General features: G+C 29.8%; 2 protein-coding genes across 2 annotated transcripts; one reads left to right on the forward strand and one right to left on the reverse strand.

Moving 5' to 3' along the window:
- Positions 1-7,646: 7,646 nt before the first annotated feature.
- Positions 7,647-9,532, reverse strand: LOC140865575 (gibberellin 2-beta-dioxygenase-like). Its single transcript, XM_073270255.1, has 3 exons — positions 8,915-9,532; positions 8,498-8,837; positions 7,647-8,240 (listed from the first exon to the last, which is right to left on the reverse strand). Exons 1-3 carry the CDS (start codon positions 9,325-9,327, stop codon positions 7,989-7,991), a joined length of 1,005 nt encoding a protein of 334 aa, XP_073126356.1. The 5' UTR covers positions 9,328-9,532; the 3' UTR covers positions 7,647-7,988.
- Positions 9,533-15,731: 6,199 nt separating this feature from the next.
- Positions 15,732-16,154, forward strand: LOC140867488 (uncharacterized). The gene has a single exon (XM_073272558.1). It carries the CDS (start codon positions 15,732-15,734, stop codon positions 16,152-16,154), a length of 423 nt encoding a protein of 140 aa, XP_073128659.1.
- The last annotated feature ends 4,985 nt before the right edge of the window (positions 16,155-21,139 follow it).

Below are 21,139 nucleotides of genomic sequence, written 5' to 3' on the forward strand. Positions count from 1 at the left end.
CTTCTTTAAAATAAGTATATATATATATATATTATATATATATTATAATAATGAAAACTGAAAAGTGTAGTGATGATCAAATTTAATTCTACGTGTTCGGTGATAAATAAGCTTGGCTAAGATTGCATGATATTTGCGTTGGTGGTAGCTCTCATTTAAATACTCGGTGGTGGGTAGGTGGTGATCCTTTTGTCACATATCATCAATTATTTGTGCAAATAAAATTATTTCCAAAAAAAATAAAAATCAAAGGCGCACATGCCAAGCCTTTCATCAATTATTTGTGCAAATAAAATTAATTAAAAAAATCAATAAATGTGATATGTCGCTTCAGACAGGGAAAAATAATAATATAACGTACCAACAATAATTGACCAAAAATCATTGCAGTACTCAGTACTAGTGATGAATAATAAATAATTTCTCAAAATTTTTAACTGTTTACTGTTACCAAGTCGTTGAATTAATTTGATGGAGAATATTAATTTTTGTAAAACTCAAAGCTTGAAAATTCCATGGGGGAATGAATAATTAATTCAACCTTCAAGAATTAAGCTATTATTCATTTATATTAATAATATAAATAATTACATAAACGAGATTTTGAAAATTTGAGTTGGATTGTCCGAACCCAATCTATAAATAAGTCATCCGAATTTGACAAACATGAGGACTGAATTCTCTCGTTTCCAGATCATATTATAATGATTTTAAGTCATATTTTTTCCCAATTTAGTTACAAAGCACTTCCAAGAAAGAACACAAGACTTGTAGTGGGCGAAATAATTAATTTTCACCAAAGGGATAAAAAGACAAATTAACAAAGGTATTATGTTCTTTAATTTGAGTTATAGTAATTGGGAGTTGATTTTAACCATTTAAGTATGATCAGTCAGTATAACCCTTAAATGTTACTAGGCATTCACTTTCCCATTCCATATTAAGTTTTAATTTTTATGTGAAAAAACTTATTCAGTTTTGTAATTTTATTTACAACATGTAACCCAATTTATAATCATCATTATACATGTGGCATATTCCCAATAAACATAAAATCTAATGAAAAATAAATCCAAATGAGAAAATATTTTTGCTCCAATCAACTATCTTACACAAAACAAACGTTATCCATCGTGTAAAGGCTTTTAAGAGCATCGTGGCAAATAATTTACGTGAATTGCATAATTGATTGATAATTACTTCATATATATGTGAAGCTTCATCAATGGTTCAATAAGATATATGCATATCAAAATGATTGCAACAAATTAGTGAGTCATGACTCACGAGGCTTCAATAGCTGGCTAATAGGATTATGAACGGACATTACAGATGAGTCATTCATTTTAGTGAAGACAAATTAATTAAAGTAGCAATTTTTGGAGCGAATAACCATGTTCTGAGCCAGAATAACACTGCACAATAATAATAATAATAATAATAATAATAATAATAATAATAATAATATGTATGTGTGGGTTTGTGTGTATTAGAATAAATATTATTTTCAGTCTTTACGTGAAACTGTTTGAATAAAATATTAGACCACATGTTTAAAACATTGTCCATGGCTTCTGTAAAGTAATTAGGACCCTGAGGTCACTGGCTCGCTTGTCTCGGTTGGGATATCGAATCAAAATATCAAATTTTTGGGATATCGTACCAAAATATTTTCAATATATAGACATTTTTTTGGTATATCGAATTTTTTTTTCGTATCTCTACGGTATCAATATGAATTTTTTCCGTACCAAAATTTCGAAATTTCGAAATTGGGTTCCGATATAAATTTTTTTTATATCAATATTTTTTATACGGTATATCGAAAATCTACCCTTAATCTCAACTCAGATATAGGCTTGAATATAGGGTGTGATTTTTAAATGTAATTTATGTTAATTTCATCTATATCCACACCTCAAATACACGAATCCACAAAAAAAAAAAATTATAGCCAAACCACAAATATATATTGTAAAATGATAATGAATGGAGCATTTGAGACCATATACACTAATATATATATTATCATAAGGGCTATAAGATAAGCTTATACTTGGAAGCAGATTCTAATTCTTAGACACCTTTTCTCTTATTTTTTTAAAATTTTACATATTGAAAATTTTAAAATTAAATCAGGATATATAAGTTGACTAAATGCCCACCCGAATCTATTTTAAGTAAGGATCGGAGTTAATCTATCTCCAAGTTTTGTGAATATTAGAATATATACAATAAAAATGCTAGATGTACATCTTGTAGTGTACACCTTGGTTTACACCATTACTTAAAATTTTTCTAATTTCTCTCATTAATTTCAAAATATCAATGATAAGAAATAAATATCTAGTTGATCAGGAAAGTTTTATAATTAATAAGGAAGGGTGTAAATCAAAGTGTACACCGAGGTGTACATCTAGCATTACTCATACACAATAGTCAAGAATTCGATTTCCTTGCCAACACTTTATCGAACGAGTGTGAAGGTTGACACGGTATGATTTATCTGATTTACGTAATTTGTAAGTTACTGCCTCAATGTGCAATGAAAGGTACGTGACGAATTTCGGGTCTCATCTGTTGGTATTTTTGCACAACGGAACGATAAAGAGCTTCTGATCTTTGATATTTTTATATATTTTCTGATGATAATATGATTACAAGATAATCAAATTGACTAATAGACTTCATAATTTAATTCTAATTGCTGAATACAAGAACTTAATAAATATTACTTGACCATCTAGAACTTCTCTTTTAGACTATCATGACTCTTAGATTAACTTTAAAATATAAAATTACTTTTAACATCATTGTCTAAAAAAAAGGAGAAGGAATTTATTTCATTTACTTAGATGAATTATATTATATATTTTAAAAGTAAATCATGAAGAAAGAATAATGTTTAAGCCCAATAAATATCCATATGACATGTCGAGAAGGAATATGTGGTTGAGTCTAGATATATATTACGTGGAAGTACCCAAGCCCATTGTACAGTTGGATCATCTTTGGAAATTCAGGTATTACCCCAATTCTAATGGGACGAAGTGATTGTAAATATAACTTGGGCCATCAATTCTAATTGGACGAAGTGCTTGTAAATATAACTTGGGCCATTGGGTGCAGGTTTATTTTTGACGTGGTCGATGTTATTTTAGAAACCCAAATAAACAATTTTCTCATTATTTTTTAACATTAAGATACTACTAATATTCTTTACCAATAAAAATTTTCAAAAATTTTCAAACGTCGATGATATGTATCTAGTATAAAGTTTCAAATATAATATAAGTTCTCAAGTTCGATATCCAACTAAGAAATTTAGAAGAACTGAAAAACTTAGAAAGGAAAAAAAAGAAAAAAAAAAAAAAAGAATCGTTTAGCTGTGTTAACATAAAAAGTGAGTCATGAGGAAGGTGAATTAATACCTTGCATAATTTTGCAGTTTAAAAGAGTTGAAATAATTTGTTATTGAAATGTTTGAAAATGAATCGAACATCAAGAGATTTTATTAAATTGATCAGTTCTAAATTAAGCGGAAGACATTCAATATAACACTATAAAAACTGATTAATCATTTTAGAAATCATTTGAAAATAATTCAATTTAAGATAAAAACAGATTAATGGTCGTCGAAACATTTTGTCACATACTTTATATGCAAATTTTTGATATATTAAAGAATACATAGCATATATGCTTCGACAAGATGTACCATTAATTAATAATAGTAAATAATTAAATGCAATAAAGAAAGTAGGTAAAGATTTGTTTAATTACCTAAATTCGAAGGCCAAATTTTTGTACGTCTCTCTTTCTTCCTTTCTTCCGTGGCCGGAAAAATTCAATTAGAAGACTTTGTGTTGTGTAGACAAACCAATTATGATCACCTCACAAGATTATAATATTGCATCAAAATCATGAAGACACACAAGAATATATTAAATTAAGCAATCAACACTGCCATGTATAGTGGTTATCCTACATCCACGTACTTTGATTATGAGTCAATTTCACTATAACCAAAATGGAGAATTAATACATGAACCAAAAATAAAAAGAGTTTTTCAATACATGAGCACAACTATATATACGTACCTCAAGCTTATTCTGATTTGTGACACTCTGGAGAGAATCAGTAACCACTTCTGCACCCTCTTGGCTCTTGCACCCCTTTTTATATTTAATCCCTCAATATATATATATACATATGTGTGGATAGGAGTAGCTAATTAAGCCCAAGAGATTTCTGTTATGGTACTAATTACTCTTTGTCCACCAAAAGTCTTGATTAATTCCCCTGTGGTTGTGCTCTATTTCTTCACCATGCAGTACCAGATGGCTTATTATGTACCATGCTAGATGAAAACTCGTGAAAAGGTTTTGTACGATTATTCATGACATTGAAACAATTATATATATACGTGTTGTTAATCATTTTCCATGACTGAACTGATTTTATTAATTGTGCCGGTTTTACTCAACTAATTAGACGTGGCTGATTTGACTTTGTTGGTAGAGTACTCGTTAGTCATTTTTCTTAGTTATAATTTTCGAATTTTTTTATTTGAAAAAAATTTCGGATAATATGATGAATATGAAAGTTGCATCCATTTTTCTTAGCTTTACATATAACTAAGAATTATTCGAATTCGAGTTCATATAAAAGAGATATGCTCAAAATTCAAGACTATATGTAAGCTGGAACTTTCCATTAATGAGTGCAGAACCAACCATTTTTATGCGATTTTTTCGTCTTCTTAAGATCTTATACAGACTTTGACTTAAAAAAAGATAATTTGTATATAATTGTCTTGGCTATGTAAGACACGCTGAATAGTTCTATTTAATAATCTAGGTGGGAGATATTATCAAAATACCAAAACTGGCCGTATGTATCAAGTTTTTTGTTATTTCAAATACATCCAACTGTATATTATGACCGATATTTCACCTAGTTAACATCAGAATCCACTCGATTGATAGAAATATTATTTATAATATTTTTAGTTGACTGTTCAAACATTTTAGTTGCTGGTTATTTGGATCACCAAGTGATAAGATAAGTTCAAAACAATCAACTCAATCAGATATTAATTAGCTAAACTATATATATTCAAGTTTCAGCTTCTCAAAACTTCCAAATTATATATATATATATATAGCATATCATAATAAAATAAATTCATTTCAATCAAAAAAATAGTATTATAAACTCAAATTATGGATAAAGTATTAATTATTTAGCATAAAAATATAATGATATATTATTAATATTACACAAATATTTTTTATATTTATATATATACATAGATATACTTTGGCGGGACGGACGAGGGCGGTTTTAATGCAAGATCGAGTCTAGACCCAACTTATTGTCATCCCTAATATCTACACATTTAATGAAATATATTAGCAAGACAACTTTTGTTCTCGTCAAAATCAAGATTACTAGATATCTTCATTATTTATCGTTTCACAAGAATTTGTAATGTGAGGAATACCATCATCTTTCAATTATAATTATGACATATTTATAAAAATAAAATGGTAATTATTAATACATGTCGTTATTTTATTTTATAAAGAAAAATAAATGATAATGATAATATATTGTCACTTTCAATAGAGATGGACTGGAGTTGAGGCATGATTAGAAGTTTTACTATTTCAAGTGCGGCTCACCACTTCTGTTCAAAATAGTGTTTAACCTGTATACAAATTGACAACAAAAAAGGGTGTAAAGAAAATTTTTCAAATGTATTTAATTTTATGGACACAATTTCTTTTAATATATGACCCATTTGAATTTGTAATCTTCATTCTTCGTTCCACAACCATTCGACACGACCTATTGTACTTACAATCATTATGAGAGTACCACATACATATATTTCTAATTAATTGAGTCTCACATGCCATGCTATGCTCTGCTCCATCTGTTAAATGAAATGATAAAAGTGATAAAAAAAAAAAAAAGGTAAAATTGTATTTTTAGTTTTTTATATTTATATTTATCTCTTTGTAATTTTTCAGTTTTCTGTATTGTTAAATTTTAATCTTATTATTCTATTTTTTTTTTCAAAATTTAAATAATTTTTTTAACGTTGTGAATTATGACACTGTTATATATAATGTGTGTTTTGGGGTCGATAGCATATTTTGCAAACATGTAGGCCTACATATCGGGTCCGTCGATTAATAATTTTTTGGTGGGACTGCATCAAATTTATTGCAGGTTGCACAACAATTTTGAATATGGTGGATGTGATCGATGAACTTGTCTGTTTCAAATTTCGTGTTAGTTTTTCTGAATTTTTTTTAAACATTGGAAATTTCACTCTCTTGTGTTCCAATTTTTTTTGAATATTAATATTTAGCATGCATGCAAGTATTTTAAAATTAATTGGCATATAAATCTTACCATGTGATCTGGATCGTATTGATTAATATTCCTTGTTAAGGCTCGTGCATAGAGTGAAACATACAACTAAATTTGGATAAACAAATGTAAGCTAATAAATAGCCCACATATATTTTGAGGGCTCAATTCAAGGTCAGTCAGTTACTCGGGGAACTGGGAAATATGCTCGATCAAACATTTTTTAAAAAAATTATCAAGTGTATTTAAAGAATTCAAGTACATGTAGGAGGTTTTTTAAAAAAAAAAAAATTTTGACCAAGGTAAGATTAAAAAAAAATAAAAAAAATTAACCCAGCTAGAAATGAAATGAATTTAATGATTCCATGGATCCATATTATTATTGGAATATAGATGGAAATTTGGAATAGTACTTCTCAAAGAATAATGTAGTCATGTAGAATAAAAAAGGGCGGACGGGCCGGGCAGGGCCAGGAATGGAATCGGGTACCCGCCCAACCAACGGCTAAACGTATGTGTTGCATGGTGGAAATGATTTGTAGGAATCCAGAACGTCGTTTTCCACCAATGCGAACCAACTGGAACTCCAAAACTATATATTCAAAGCAAGAAAACCCAATCAACGGTCATCATTCTTTAATTATTTATTATTGGTACCTTTACTTTTTCCATGTCATGATATTTAATGATATAGATATAATATATACTACATATTTATATTATATGTACAATGAATATTACGTTACATACAACTATATATTATTATAGAAAGCACAAAACTACTCCAAACACATTTTAAGTTAAGAAACGTAGACATAGATAGTTATGTAATCTCAAAACTATGCATAACTATTTGTACAACACTTTATGTATATGTAACGTTTCTATGTTCTCACAACGAAGTTTTTTGAGTTGATGTGAATATGATGAACGTTGCTTGGACGACTTAATTTATGCAGCCAGATCGCTTACTTTTTTTGAGATATATGGTCCCCGGTCATTTAAATATTTTATCTACGGGTATGGTGGGTCGACGTACAATATTACTAGGATATATAATTTAATATATAGTCATAAAACTTCCAGTTAATTTAATTTTTTGCACATTCAGATGTTCTTTTACATTCTTAAATTATGTATAATAGCAACATAAAATTATAGACATATAGCAGAGCCCAAAATTAAAGAGTGCCCCACCACATCCACAGCTTGAATACAGAACATGCATTTGCATTAACATGATCACCAAAGAAGATAGCAGCAGCTAGCTAGCTAGTTACAACTCAACAAAAAAAAAAAAAAAACCCACTACATATATATTTTTCCTGATCAAGTAATCAAAGAAATGGATTAATTATTTATATATAATATTATTAATTACTAATTAAATTAAAGAAAGGCGAAGAAACCTATAGCTAGCTAATATTTTTCCACCTAAGCCAAGTACTTAATTAATTGATCTAGTCAACGTTCCTTGGCAATGCAAACCTGTTCTTGGGATTAGAGTTTAATTTAATTAATTATTACGAGAGGCTGTTGACCATTTAATTAATTCCGCCCCAAATTTAAATGATGATTATTATTATTATTATATATATATAAACTAGTTGACGGGAGATTTCTCGAAAAGCTTGAGCCTATTGTCACCCAATCTTGTCTTGTAGGCTGATTTCTTGTATTCAGACCATGTGAATTCTTTATACAAACTTTCTTCACCCTCCTCCATTAATGATGATAAAGGTGTGATCTTTTGGTTCAAAGGTGGCCCCGCGAAATATATCATCGACACTCTTGATGAAGAATTATGTGCCAAAACCCTGTGCTTTACGCTTTTAAACCTGCCATTAGTCATCACCTGCAGTACCATATAATTAATCATATTATAGTATAAATTATTAAAAGTAATTATGATCATGCTGTTTGTTTCTTTATTTTATTTTTATTTATGTACGTGGAAACCAGCCCCGTCCGAAAAAAACGACTTTGAATAAACCTTCGAACTAACGCAATAGTCTGCCAACTACGCTAGTCACATAAACCACACTAAGCAATTGCTCTGTTTATGATGATGCTATTTGTTTCTTTAACACTATGAAATGATAGAAAATTTACCTGCAATGAATCGCCAACATTGAAGAAGAAGGAGTGGTTATCGGGTGGGACAGAGAGCCATGTACCATCCCCGAGACAGATTTGCAGGCCTGAGGTGGAGTTGGATCTTCCAACAGATATAATTTGTGGGTCAGTGTGTTCTCCGAATCCAACCAAATTTCGACCACTCATTTGTGGGCATGGCGGATAGTGATTGAGCCTGAAACAAGAATCACTCTTCTCATTTTTTACAACCTTACTCAAACTGTCCCTCGCCTCAATCTGTAATTCTTCAGCTATCATTTCAAGAACTTCACACACCATTCCTTTCACAGCTGAAACATACTCGTTCGCCAAACACCTGCATGTACAAATTAATCATTAAAGACATAATGAGCATGCAGAGATAATTAATCAAGAATTAATTTGTTTAATTACCTTAAGGTTTCTGAAATTCCAGGGCAAGTGGGCTTGGAGTTGTACTGAGAAATGAGTTCGGGGTTTGTGCAGAAAAGAAGATACTCGACCCAGCCCACATCGCCATTGGGTCCAATCTGCTTGTTTCCATAGCCGAAAGGGTTAGGAGGCCCTGATTTGTCCTTCTCTAGCTGGGGTAATTTGAAAAACTTGACTGCTTCAGCTTCTAATCGGGCCAGAAACTCCGTGGAAAACCCATGATTGATCACTTTAAAGAATCCAAACTCTTTACAGGCTCGGACTATGGCGGTTTTCGCGTCGGGTTTAGACAGGTCCACCACCGGAATCTCTGTCAAAATGCTAATTGACGGGGGCTTGCATGTTCTTATATTTGATAAATTATTATCAAGAAATAGCTGTGACAAAGCGACCATGGTATAAGCTATAGCTAGCAAGTCGATCGAATTGCTGTGCTGGAAAAAGAAGTTTGAACAGAGAAGATAAGAGGGGAATATATTTATATGTGTAAATTTGATGCTGGGGTGGATCTATATATATAAAGAAATTATTGGGAATTCTGATGCATGAAAAAGTTTAGAGCACCAAAAAAGGCGTGCGAAACTATAGAGAGACATCTGGCTTTGGTGCGTAAGCAAGGAGATTTATGGTATCGAGGGGGAATTCCTCGTCTAAAATGACTAAATCAAGAAAAGGGGGCGGGGATTTTATTTTGTTTTTTTTTTCTTTTTTCCGAAATTAATAAATTAAATGGTGGTGGGGTCATTCGCTTCACTATTATGCATCGAACCGATTAATTAACCCGTAACCTTCTTGTATTTATTTTTATAATCATATCAATATTACAATAAAATAAATATGAAACTTCCAGTTATAACATATATAATACTTGGATTAAAATATGTTGGCTGTCTTTTGATTAGACAATGTTTTGAATAATTGACTCCGTTTGTTTTTTTAAAAAAAATTTATTCTCTCAATGATTTCTCCTTAATTTACGAGGGTTCTCCTAATGTAAACATTATATGACGCCCACAAGGGCATAGCGAGTTTGTAAGATCTGAGGTGACGTGAGAAAAGATTCTTCAGCGTTGCGGGTTCGATCTTCGTGTGGAGCATATTCCCTGCTGAAATATTGTATGGTATGCCTAGGGCTAGCATACCGTACCGAAATACCGGAATTTTGGCATACCGTACCGAAATTTTTTTGATATACAGACATTTTTTTGGTATACCGAATTTTTTTCCGGTATCTATACGGTATCAATATGGATTTTTTCGTACCAAAGTTTCGGAATTTTAATATCGGTATCGATATGAATTTTTTTTCATACCAATATTTGTAGTAAGCTATACCGAAAAACCACCCCCCGTATGCTCTGAGGGTTAGGCCATGTTGCTCCCTCCTTCAGGTCTCTGCCGCTCGTGCACATCCTTCGATATTGATCTTTGAATCATTTGGAATGGAATTCCTTCGAGGTCAACCCTTTTAAGAATGTAAACATTATATGACATAAATAAATGGGATGCCTCAAAAAAAAAGTCTCTAAAAGTAATTAAGGACACTTATGACTAGGTCAAAAAAAATAAACATTTCCTCTAACAAGTTAAACATTCAACGTTAAACGAGTTAAAAAGCTAGCACTTGTTTTAGGCAATATTAGATGACATAAATAAATCTTTGATCAATATACAATAATTTGTCTGGAATAAGATAATTCTCATAGACAAATATTTCTCCACTGCCATCTTTTTGTCTCTTGAACCACGTTCTAAGAATGATATGAAAAATTGAAGTCAAAATTTTAAAACAAGTGTCGTAAAACATCTAGATTCTAGATCAGTATCACTATTCAATATATATGTATACATTAGATGTGTACTTTCTGTATTTATAACTAAAGTTAACAGAGTAAAAAGGAGCTCTCTAAATTAAATTTCCAATGAATAGACCTTTATTATTATTATTATTATTATTATTATTATTATTATTATTATTATTATTTCGTTCCATGCACAATGGTTCAAGTTCATGGTATATAATTTTTTTACGTGAGCTACACTTGATATATATTGTTCATTATAATTTTGCCATCTGCATTGATGTGTGTGTGTGTTTAATGGTGTTATGTGCATTATTTGTTAACGAGTGTCGTTAATTAAAAATAAAAATTGTTGTACAAATAGTATATATTTCTTAAAACGAATCACAAAATAGTCTCATGTATATAATGATTAAATGAGTCAACTAAATAAGTTTGCACGTGAAGTTGAATGAGGTTTAATTTGTCCCAAAACATTGCATTTGGGAAAATATTAATTTAGTGAATGGCCGGTTGTGATGCCGGCTTGGCTGTTGACTCGTTGTTGCCCATTACCGCTACAAGTCAATGTCCAATTGGAAACCACAAAACTGCGTCCGTCCGATATATATATATATATATATATATATGGGAAAACTGCAAATTTGGTCTTATAAATTTGTCATTTTATAATTTTGGTCCTCTATATTTTCATATTTTAGTTTTAGTTCTGCATGTTTCAATTTTTGGCAATTTTAGTCATTTTATTCGAAAATGCTTACGTGGCACTGTACACGTCAGCTCCACATCAGCATTGAATTGTAGTCACGTCAGCGTCACGTCGGAAAAAGGACTAAAACTGCCCAAAAAATAAAGATAGCGGACTAAAACTGAAATCTAAAAATATAAAGGACTGAAATCGCAAAGTGACAAATATATAGGATCAAAAAAGCAATTTTCCCATATATATAATTTAATTTTGCTATTGTGTATCTTATAGTGCTGGAAATTTTCGAAGGTTAGATATATACACTTATGTGTTTTAGTAGTTGTCTACAAATTTCATGCACCATATGGTGTATATGATCAAAACCATATATATTGGTTTATTCTATAGTTTTTAAACTTCGACTTTTGAATATTATTCAGATTAAACATTATACTCATACATTCCGAATGTCATCATAAAAATCCATGTTTAATGTATGTAAGACTGCAATTGTCAATATGTAGTAAGTTAAAATTGCGGAGCCTAGAGATATAAGAACCCCGTATCACTCGTAATATAACATAAATGAAAAAATATTTATAATAGAAGGATAATCTACTTCTTTCTTTCTTCTTATACTTCTACTTCTACTTCTACTTCTACTTCTATTTCTACTTCTATTTTTTTTAGGTCAATAGGAGGATATCTTTTATCTCTACAAGTGGGATTGTGATTTTACAAAAATGTCTCCGTTTTTCTTAGTGATTTTTTTATTTGTCTTTTTGGTTTTATGGTCTTGATGGTCTTTAATTCTCAGTATCTTTCTGATGTTGTTTAAGTTATTTTTCATGCTAGTTACTTGCAAAACATATAATTATTTGCAACATATAGTTTTTTTTTTTTTATTATTATTATTATTATTATTATTATTTTATTATTATTATTATTATTATTATCATCATTATCTTCTATATATATGCGTACAATATATGTAGGAGTTGATTTTTTTATTTTTTTTTGGGTTTTATGGCCTTGATTGTTTTTCGCATTATCTTTCTTACGTTATTTAAGTTATTTTTCATGCTAGTTAATTGCAACACGTACGTATAAATATTTGCAGCATACAGTTTATTATTATTATTATTATTAAAAAGAGATCTATATAATATGGATTTTGGGTTAGCACAATTTTCTTATATTTAATTTTTCAAAATCAGAATTATAATAATAAAAATGAAAATATATGATATAAGGGGCCGTCCTGGGAAAACATGTCCCCAGATAAATCAACTTATATATACATTTAGTGATAAATTTGATGAACTGATCAAAATAATGTTGGAAAAAATAGGTATGTTCTTCCATTTTAGTTAAATTAATTTTACAAGTTTATTAGAATTATAGTTGGTAAAAAAAACCAATAAATATTTGGGATAGATCATTATTATTTTTTTAAATATGGAAAAAACAAAGTCAATGAGTGTGATAATACATGCGCGACGATGATGTGAATATAAAAACGTTAGTAAGTACGTTGACCCAATCAGGACATCGTGCGTACCAATTTTGGAGCATATTTGTTCTTTTTAATTAGGTGGTTAGTGCAATAAAAATGGTAATAATTAATCGACATAGAGATTAATTTATTATATAATAAAAAATTAATTATTATTATTACAACCGAAAGGTACAACTAATTCCGACACCTCCTGCAGTTAGCAATATTAATAAGGAAAAATGTGATTCTCCGTTCCCTCATGCCGTCTCCCTGTTTCTAATTGCATGCCTTTTATTGTCTACCCATATTAATTTGCTTATGATTTTAAACAGCTATGGATTTCTAAAACATATATATATATATATATATATATATATATATATATATATATTAAAGTTTATTTATTCATTATATAATAATATATTTTATCGTTTGTACTAAACGACCAAGGTTCTTCAAGACCAAATCATTCAGTGCTAAAACATGTCGATTTTCAAAATTATATGCTTTCAAATAATGACCGATTAATTCTCACAAGTCACATCCAATTAATTAATGGTTTGAGGTTAATTAAGTCAAGTGCTTTAAATCTTAGGATATATTCAGGTTGATACATACATACATATATAGGTAGGCCGTAAGTAATAGGCTTCCCATGTTTTGCAAAAGATTTCGAATGAAAAAAAATGTCTTGCGTCGAAAAAAATTGATAAAAAATTCATTTAAACTTTAAATTGGGGATTAAAATGGATTGCATCAGTTAGTAAATATAGTGTAATTTTGATTTTGAAATTTGCCCCTTCATCAGTAAAAACAAATGAGAATTTTCCCTAAAAAAAATAAATAAATTAGAATTTTATAAGCTAGACATATAATTTTACATTGGTGACATCGACTCATGTTGACGAACTAAATTAATTATTAATTATAAGTGCCTCAAACTTTACGAGTTTATGTATATATAGCCCTAACTTTATAAAGCCATATTTAATTTCTGATCAAATTTTCTGACGAACTATATAATTATTTCATATATATTTTAAAAAATTAATTATCAATACCAAATATAAAGGCTTAAAGCCATATTTAATTTCTGATCAAATTTTCTCGAGGGCCCAAAATAATAATGGTTCTGAAATGGGGTGGTCAATGTCGGGAGCAGGCGGATAGGGATGGTGAAGGACACATTTAACGGACAATACATTTTATACGTGTGTGTACTATATAGATTGACACGAACCAAAATAATCGAATTACCGTTTTTATTTTATTTTTTAAAAAAAAAAAACTGAACTCAATGAAAGGCTCGAATACGAAATGACATATTTTTAAAACTGAAAATCGAATAAATTTCGTAAAACTGAGTCGACCTGAACGTCATATCCTTGTCGTTAACAAATATTTTAAAAAGCTAAGTGAATTAAATGCACACTGCAGTCTGCAAAGGCTCAATTAAACTACTAGTCATTTCTCTATGGGGACGCCTTTCTCAATTAATATCATGTGGTATCAATGATAGTTGTTCGTTCCTATCTTTTTCCTGAATTTATTGCTAGCTAATTTAATTATCTTCATAAAACAAATATATCTAGTGTCATGAATCAGATAATCATGATCATAAAATGTCACGTTTTAACCACATACCAACCAATAGACAGAGAGAATATCTATATATATAAAATTTTAATTTATTAATTGACTCGTGACAAATCATGATATAATACCAGGTTCAATGTTTCCCAAGAGTGGCTCTAGCTTTTCTGATTATAATGATGATAGTATTATACTTTATCATTAATTAACACATATGAAAATCAAGGGGTCTCCTCTTTTCTACTGTAGGGGACATGATGATGATACACTTTTAGATGTGATTGTTGAATTCATAATTATTTATTTTTAGAATTTATAAGTATTGTCTTATTCAGATGTATAGTAAATTGATATAATTAAAAACTAGCTAATTGTATGTACTTTTGTTAATTTACTAAAAACTTCATAATTAAAAGCAACAGTACTTTCGGAGAAATAAAATAAAATATATATAAATTAGTAGAGATTAATAATAAATTAGTAGAGAGAAAATTGATTTCGATTCCCCTGCATGATTGCCATATGTACTAAAAAGAGGTTGACATGAGTAAACCATCTCCACGAAAGCATGCATCGCCAATATTGGTGTATGTTGTTTTGCCTGAAAAACAGAGCTTCACATGCCTCCCATGCACCTTCAGATACTTCTAATTATTGTATTTTACAATCTATTTTTTAAAAATACATAATAATAATAATAATAATAATAATAATTTCATTTAAAAATTTCAAGCTTAAACTGGACTAGCAAACTCACATGACTATCCCCATTTGCAAATTAAATTCATCAATCAACATATGGAAGTGTCCCAACCAATAAATAAAATTAAAAATATGTATATAGATAAGTTGGAACATATATAATAAAAATTTTAAAATATGTATTAATTTGTCCTCTTCATTTGATACAAAAATAAACTCTTGGGAAATTGAAAATCCAAAATCCAGTGGAGTCAGCATGCATCACGTGGCTAAGGTGATGTATTGGATAAGCCCACGTGTTCGCCATATGGATTTCATGTGGGTGCACCATTTTGTCATTTTTCATTCATTATTATTATTAAGAGGGCCAAAGCATGGGCTAATAATTTGGGCTGATGATGAAAAAACCCAAGCCCAATAATGATGAAACGAAAAAAAAATGCAGGCCCCCATAGCGTTATATCACTGCCCTGCCCTGCCCTAGACCACGACTCCATGCAACACACACAAAAAAAAATGTCGTCTCAGCATCAGATCTCATCTCTCCGAGAAAATGCAGTGGTGTACACCGGCGAAGACATATGCAAGCAGAAATCAATGGAGTTGCTGGACAAGATCAACCTTCCCAGAGGCCTTCTCCCCTTGGAGGGCATCGTCGAAGTCGGCCACGACGAGTCGTCGGGGTTCATATGGCTGAAGCAGAAGAAGAGCAAGACACACGTGTTCCGTGAGATCGACCGCCGGGTGTGGTACGATACGGAGGTGACGGCGTTCGTGGACGATCGTCGGCTGATGAGGCTGACAGGTGTGAAGAGCAAGGAGCTGCTGATTTGGGTGACCATTGCTGATATTTCGATGGAGGATCCAAGTTCCGGGAATGTCACGTTCGCCACGGGAAGTGGCATCTCCAGGTCGTTTCCAGCCTCGGCGTTTGAATAGGAAAGAGTCGTTATGAGACTGACTGATCCCATGGAATTTGTTAATAAATTTTGTGCTCTTCTTTCATTCGTTCCATGTTGCTGTTTGATTGATCATGTTCGATCGGAATTATAATAAGAATGAATTTTGATTTTTTTTTTTTTTTAAATATGTCATATGTACAATGTTGTTTGAATACTAATTCAAAAGAAAATAAAAATGAGATCATATATTAAAATCTTAGCTGACCATTAAATATACTAGCTAGTTGACATGGACAAGCTAAGTAGTTATATCAAATATCATTACATATATTGTCACGCCCCGGGGTCCAGGCCCGCGCCTGCGCGAATGCACAATGGGCCCCTATAGCAACTACTTCGTATTCGTCATCGCTTTACGAAAATGATTAACCCAAATTGCTATACAAGTCCATTGTAACCCATTTTAAATCCATTTTAAATTTTTGATTTTTTCCATGTGGGATAGGAGTTTCACATATATATCATGAAATCTTTTATTATTTTTGTTTGGGTTTCATTTAGTTTAATGGACAAATATTTATAAAATATTTTTATAAAAGTGTTTTGTTTTGTTTTTTAAAAAAATTAAGAATAAATATGCGTTTGGATGACTATTCTATAAAAACATTTTTACAATTAAAAAGTAGCATGTTTTATCAAATATTAATTATAAGTTATATAAAATACATGAAATTCATTAAATCCTTTCAATTTTATTAGACATAATTACATTTACTTAATTATATCAAATTTCACCAAATAATATTAATCTCGTTTTTCATTGCATTAAAACCTCAAAACGAGATTTCTAATTCCAAATCACTCTAGCTTGTTAATTTTTATATCCAATACCGTCCATTTACTAGCTAGGTGGGAAAAAATCATCATGTAATTGATTCTCATAACTACAAAATAATTAAAAATATATAAAGTTAACGAACTACATTTACTTTTTTTTTGGACTTGATAAATGTGTGAAAATTATATAGCTTAGTTTGGATAAATAATTATAAAATATTTTTATAAAAGTGTTTTGCTCTTATTTAAAAATTTTATAAAATACGTTAAAAGTTTTTTTAAAAAATAATTATGTGTTTGAACATATATTGTATAAAAACATTTTTACAACTAAGAAGTAGTATGTTTTGTTTTCGTTTTCGTTTTCGTTTTTGTTTTTGTTTTTATTTTATTTTTGTTTTCTTAATATCAATATTGATTTCAATTCTAAAAACATAATAAAACAAATCAAAATTGTTCTTTAAAAATACTTTAAGGACACTTTTAAAAATTATTTTACAAAATTCTTGTCCAAATATATACTTTAAATTTTTTAAACTTATAAAACACTAAAAAAGTTTTTTACGTACTTGTCCAAATATATAGATTATATAATATATATATATCACCTAATTAAATTTATGGAAAGGTTTAATTTGCAGCTACATATATATACAATTGATGAATATAATCCTTCCCAGTACGTACCTGGCCTCACTCCATAGCTTGCCATACACCTAATCCTCTCCTATTTAATTTCTAGGGTTATATTTTTTAAACAAATATAATGACCATTAACGTTATTCTCCTAATTTTCCCCGATCGAGATGTATATATACATGAAATAATAATAATAATAATAATAATAATAATAAAGCTGCCGTCCTATATAGGAATAGACTATATAGGAATAGACTGCATCTAATTAAATTTTGTTGAAAAATATATTATTATTATTATGTTGAATATTGAATATTGAATGTTGAAGAAAAAATTAGTATTTTAGTTTTATATGTTGGCTTCATTTTGGTTTTGGTCCTGTATATTGGCTTATTTTGGAAAAGATCATGTAACTTTGTTTTTATTTTGGATTTAGTCCTACATGTTGATTGTTTTGGTTTTGGTCCTATAAGTTGACTTACTTTTTTTATTTTAGTCCTATACAAAGTTGTGTTTTCAAAAAAAGTACAGGAATTTGGATTTTTTTTGGATTTGGTCCTATTAGTTGACTTGTTTTTTATTTTGGTCATGGAAAAGATACGGTTTTGACCAAATTAAGCTTGGTTAAGTTAGAATAAGCGCCTATGTTTTTTATTTTAAAATAATAAATTAAATTTAGAATTTAGAAGTTGACTTTCCAACTTCACCACTTAAGCTTTTATAATAAATATTTTTTATGATTTTATAATCAAATAAATTAGGTTTAAAATTTAGATGTTGACCTTCTAATTATTTTTTAAAATAATAATTATGTTCTAAAATATACAATAACTTGATTTATTTTTTTTTTGTATTTTTCCTCCGTCGCCGAAACTGGAGAGAGCAGCAAAATTTTGCTTATTTGCAGTGTTCAAAAAAGCACGCTTAAGCGACGATTAAGCGTGATAAAAGTGAAACATACCTAAAAAACTCTGCTTTCGAGAAAAGCGGAACAAAAAAAGTCAACCATAGTTGAGAACGATAAAAAAAAATATTAGAGTGTTACTTTTTAAAAGAACGAAAGTATGTTTTAAATATATTTTTAGTTTTTTAGCTAATTTTGTTAATTTAGGTTGAAACTTATATATATGATCATTAATAGATGCTAAGTGGGCGAACACTTAGTGCCAAATAAATAAATAAATCGAAATTACAGTTAAGAACGATATAAATGAATGTTTGTTTGTTACTTTTTAAAAAAACAAAAGTATGTTACATTTAATACATTAAATTAACATATTTTAGATTTTATTAAATTATTTAGATTAAAAAAAGTTTAAGCGTAAAAATTATTTTTTATTAGTTAGTTGTAATTATCTCAAACCAATAAGCAGATAAAACATGAAATAATAAAAAATATTTATTACAAAAATAATTAGAGATCAACTTTTAAATTCCAAAACATGATAACATACAGGACGAAAACCAAAAAACAAACCAACTTACAGGACCAAAACCAAAATAAGCCAACATATAGGACTAAATCCAAAAAACAAATCGAGTTACATGATCTTTTCCAAAATAAGCCAACATACAGGACCAAAACCAAAAAGAAGCCAACATACAGGACCAAAATGCTAATTTTCCAGAATGTTGAATGTTGAATATTGAGTTGTAAAATGTGAAAAATTAGTGCGTGATGATGTAGATGATGATGTATTAATTTTTGAACTAATATCAAATGTGGATCTATAAATAGGTCTTTATTTGTGATGAAAAATACAATTGAGTTGAGAGAAAAATATTATAAAGTGTAGAGTTTGATATATTTTGAGTTTTGGAGTTTTTACTTTTTACCATAAATTTTTACTTTTTCACAACACGTTATCAGCACGATCGCTCGAAGGTTCTCTATAATTTCCGACGCTCTAAAATACAAGAATAAGTCAAAAATATTCAACAAGTAAGAATTTTTATTTTACTGTTTATATATTTTTATTGTGTATATATTAATATATAATATCATGTTATTATCAGAAAAAAAAATTTAGTTTTTTAAAAACTTGTTATAAATCCCGGGAGGATGTTAAGACGACATCCCACACTCCCAGTAAGGGATACGACAAGTATAAAAGCCTCTAAGGTTTTTAAACAATAACGTGATATGATATATATTTATTATGTATATATACTAACTATATCAATACATAATTTCATGTTATTATATAAGAGGTTGTCTAGGACACTGACCTTATAATAACGTGATATGATATATATTTTATTGCGTATATTTAATTATGATTATCATTATATGCATCACATGATTATCACGAATTTTTATTCAACACATACTCGATTTTTTCTTACCCCAGCGGTAACAAACGGCTAGTTTTTGCCCTATAAATATGTTCACTCAAACTCATTTTCAATCACACCAAATTCACTCTTTCTCTCAAAATAATTTTTCCTCGATTTTTCGAAGATGAAGATGATGTCATTTCTAAGGCTATTTTTCATAACGATTATGATTATCATGCTCACGAGTTTTGTACTCGCCAGCAATTTTCCACCACATACTTTTTCTCTATTTGTACACGCACTTGTAATCTTCGTTTTTTCATTATTTTGTATTGTCATATTAATGGAAATTAACTAATAAAATGCATTGTTATTTTTCTAGTACCACCATGTCAAATTTGGCAAAGATTGAATTCATTGCGCTCGATATCACTGGAAAGAATTGTATGCCATGGACTCTCGATGTAGAGATGCATCTTGAGTCATTGGGTCTAAGTGATACCATCAAAAAAATTAATATATCAACCTCACAAGATAAAGCAAAGGCAATGATTTTCTTACGCCAACATCTTGATGAAGGGTTGAAATGTGAGTATCTCACAGAAAAAAGACCCAATGATTTTATGAAAAGGGTTGAAAGAAAGATTTGAGCATATAAGGGAAGTGATACTTCCGACCTCCCGTGATGAATGAAATACGTAAAGATTCCAAGACTTTAAAAAAATCAGTGATTATAATTCTGCGATGTATCGAGTAATCTCGCAATTAAAATTCTGTGGACTTGAAGTCACGGAGATGGAAATGCTTGAGAAAATATTTTCCACTTTTCACGCATCAAATATAACTCTACAGCAACAGTATAGAGTGCGTGGTTTTACGAGATATTCCGAACTCATTGCATGTCTTCTAGTGGCGGAAAAGAACAACGAATTATTAATAAAAAATCATCAATCCCGACCCACTGGATCAATGACATTTCCTGAATCAAATGTCGTAATGAAAAATAAAAACCAAAATCAAAGGCATAGACCAGATTTTGGTCGTGGACGAGGTCGAGGAAATAGGCGTGGGCGTGGACGTAAAAATTATCGCGGTCGTGGTCGTGACCGTGGATATGAAAGTAATCGAGATAGTTATTTCAATAACTCATCTCAAAAGAACGTCACGAACCACCCACCAAAAAGGCAGATGAAAATACGAGTGAAAATTAAAATCACTCAAAAAGATCTGAGAGTGTTTGTTATAGATGTGGCACTACAGGACATTGGT

Source organism: Henckelia pumila, chromosome 4 (assembly GCF_033568475.1).
Source record: "Henckelia pumila isolate YLH828 chromosome 4, ASM3356847v2, whole genome shotgun sequence".
Lineage (NCBI taxonomy): Eukaryota > Viridiplantae > Streptophyta > Magnoliopsida > Lamiales > Gesneriaceae > Henckelia > Henckelia pumila.

Bases quoted from the DNA above. Each gene is read 5' to 3' on its own strand.
- LOC140865575 (XM_073270255.1), bottom strand. From the start codon at position 9,327: ATGGTCGCTTTGTCACAGCTATTTCTTGATAATAATTTATCAAATATA. The intron at 8,838-8,914 runs GTAATTAAACAA...TTGTACATGCAG, and splicing joins GGAATTTCAGAAACCTTAAG to GTGTTTGGCGAACGAGTATG. The intron at 8,241-8,497 runs GTAAATTTTCTA...ATGGTACTGCAG, and splicing joins ATGTTGGCGATTCATTGCAG to GTGATGACTAATGGCAGGTT.
- LOC140867488 (XM_073272558.1), top strand. From the start codon at position 15,732: ATGTCGTCTCAGCATCAGATCTCATCTCTCCGAGAAAATGCAGTGGTG.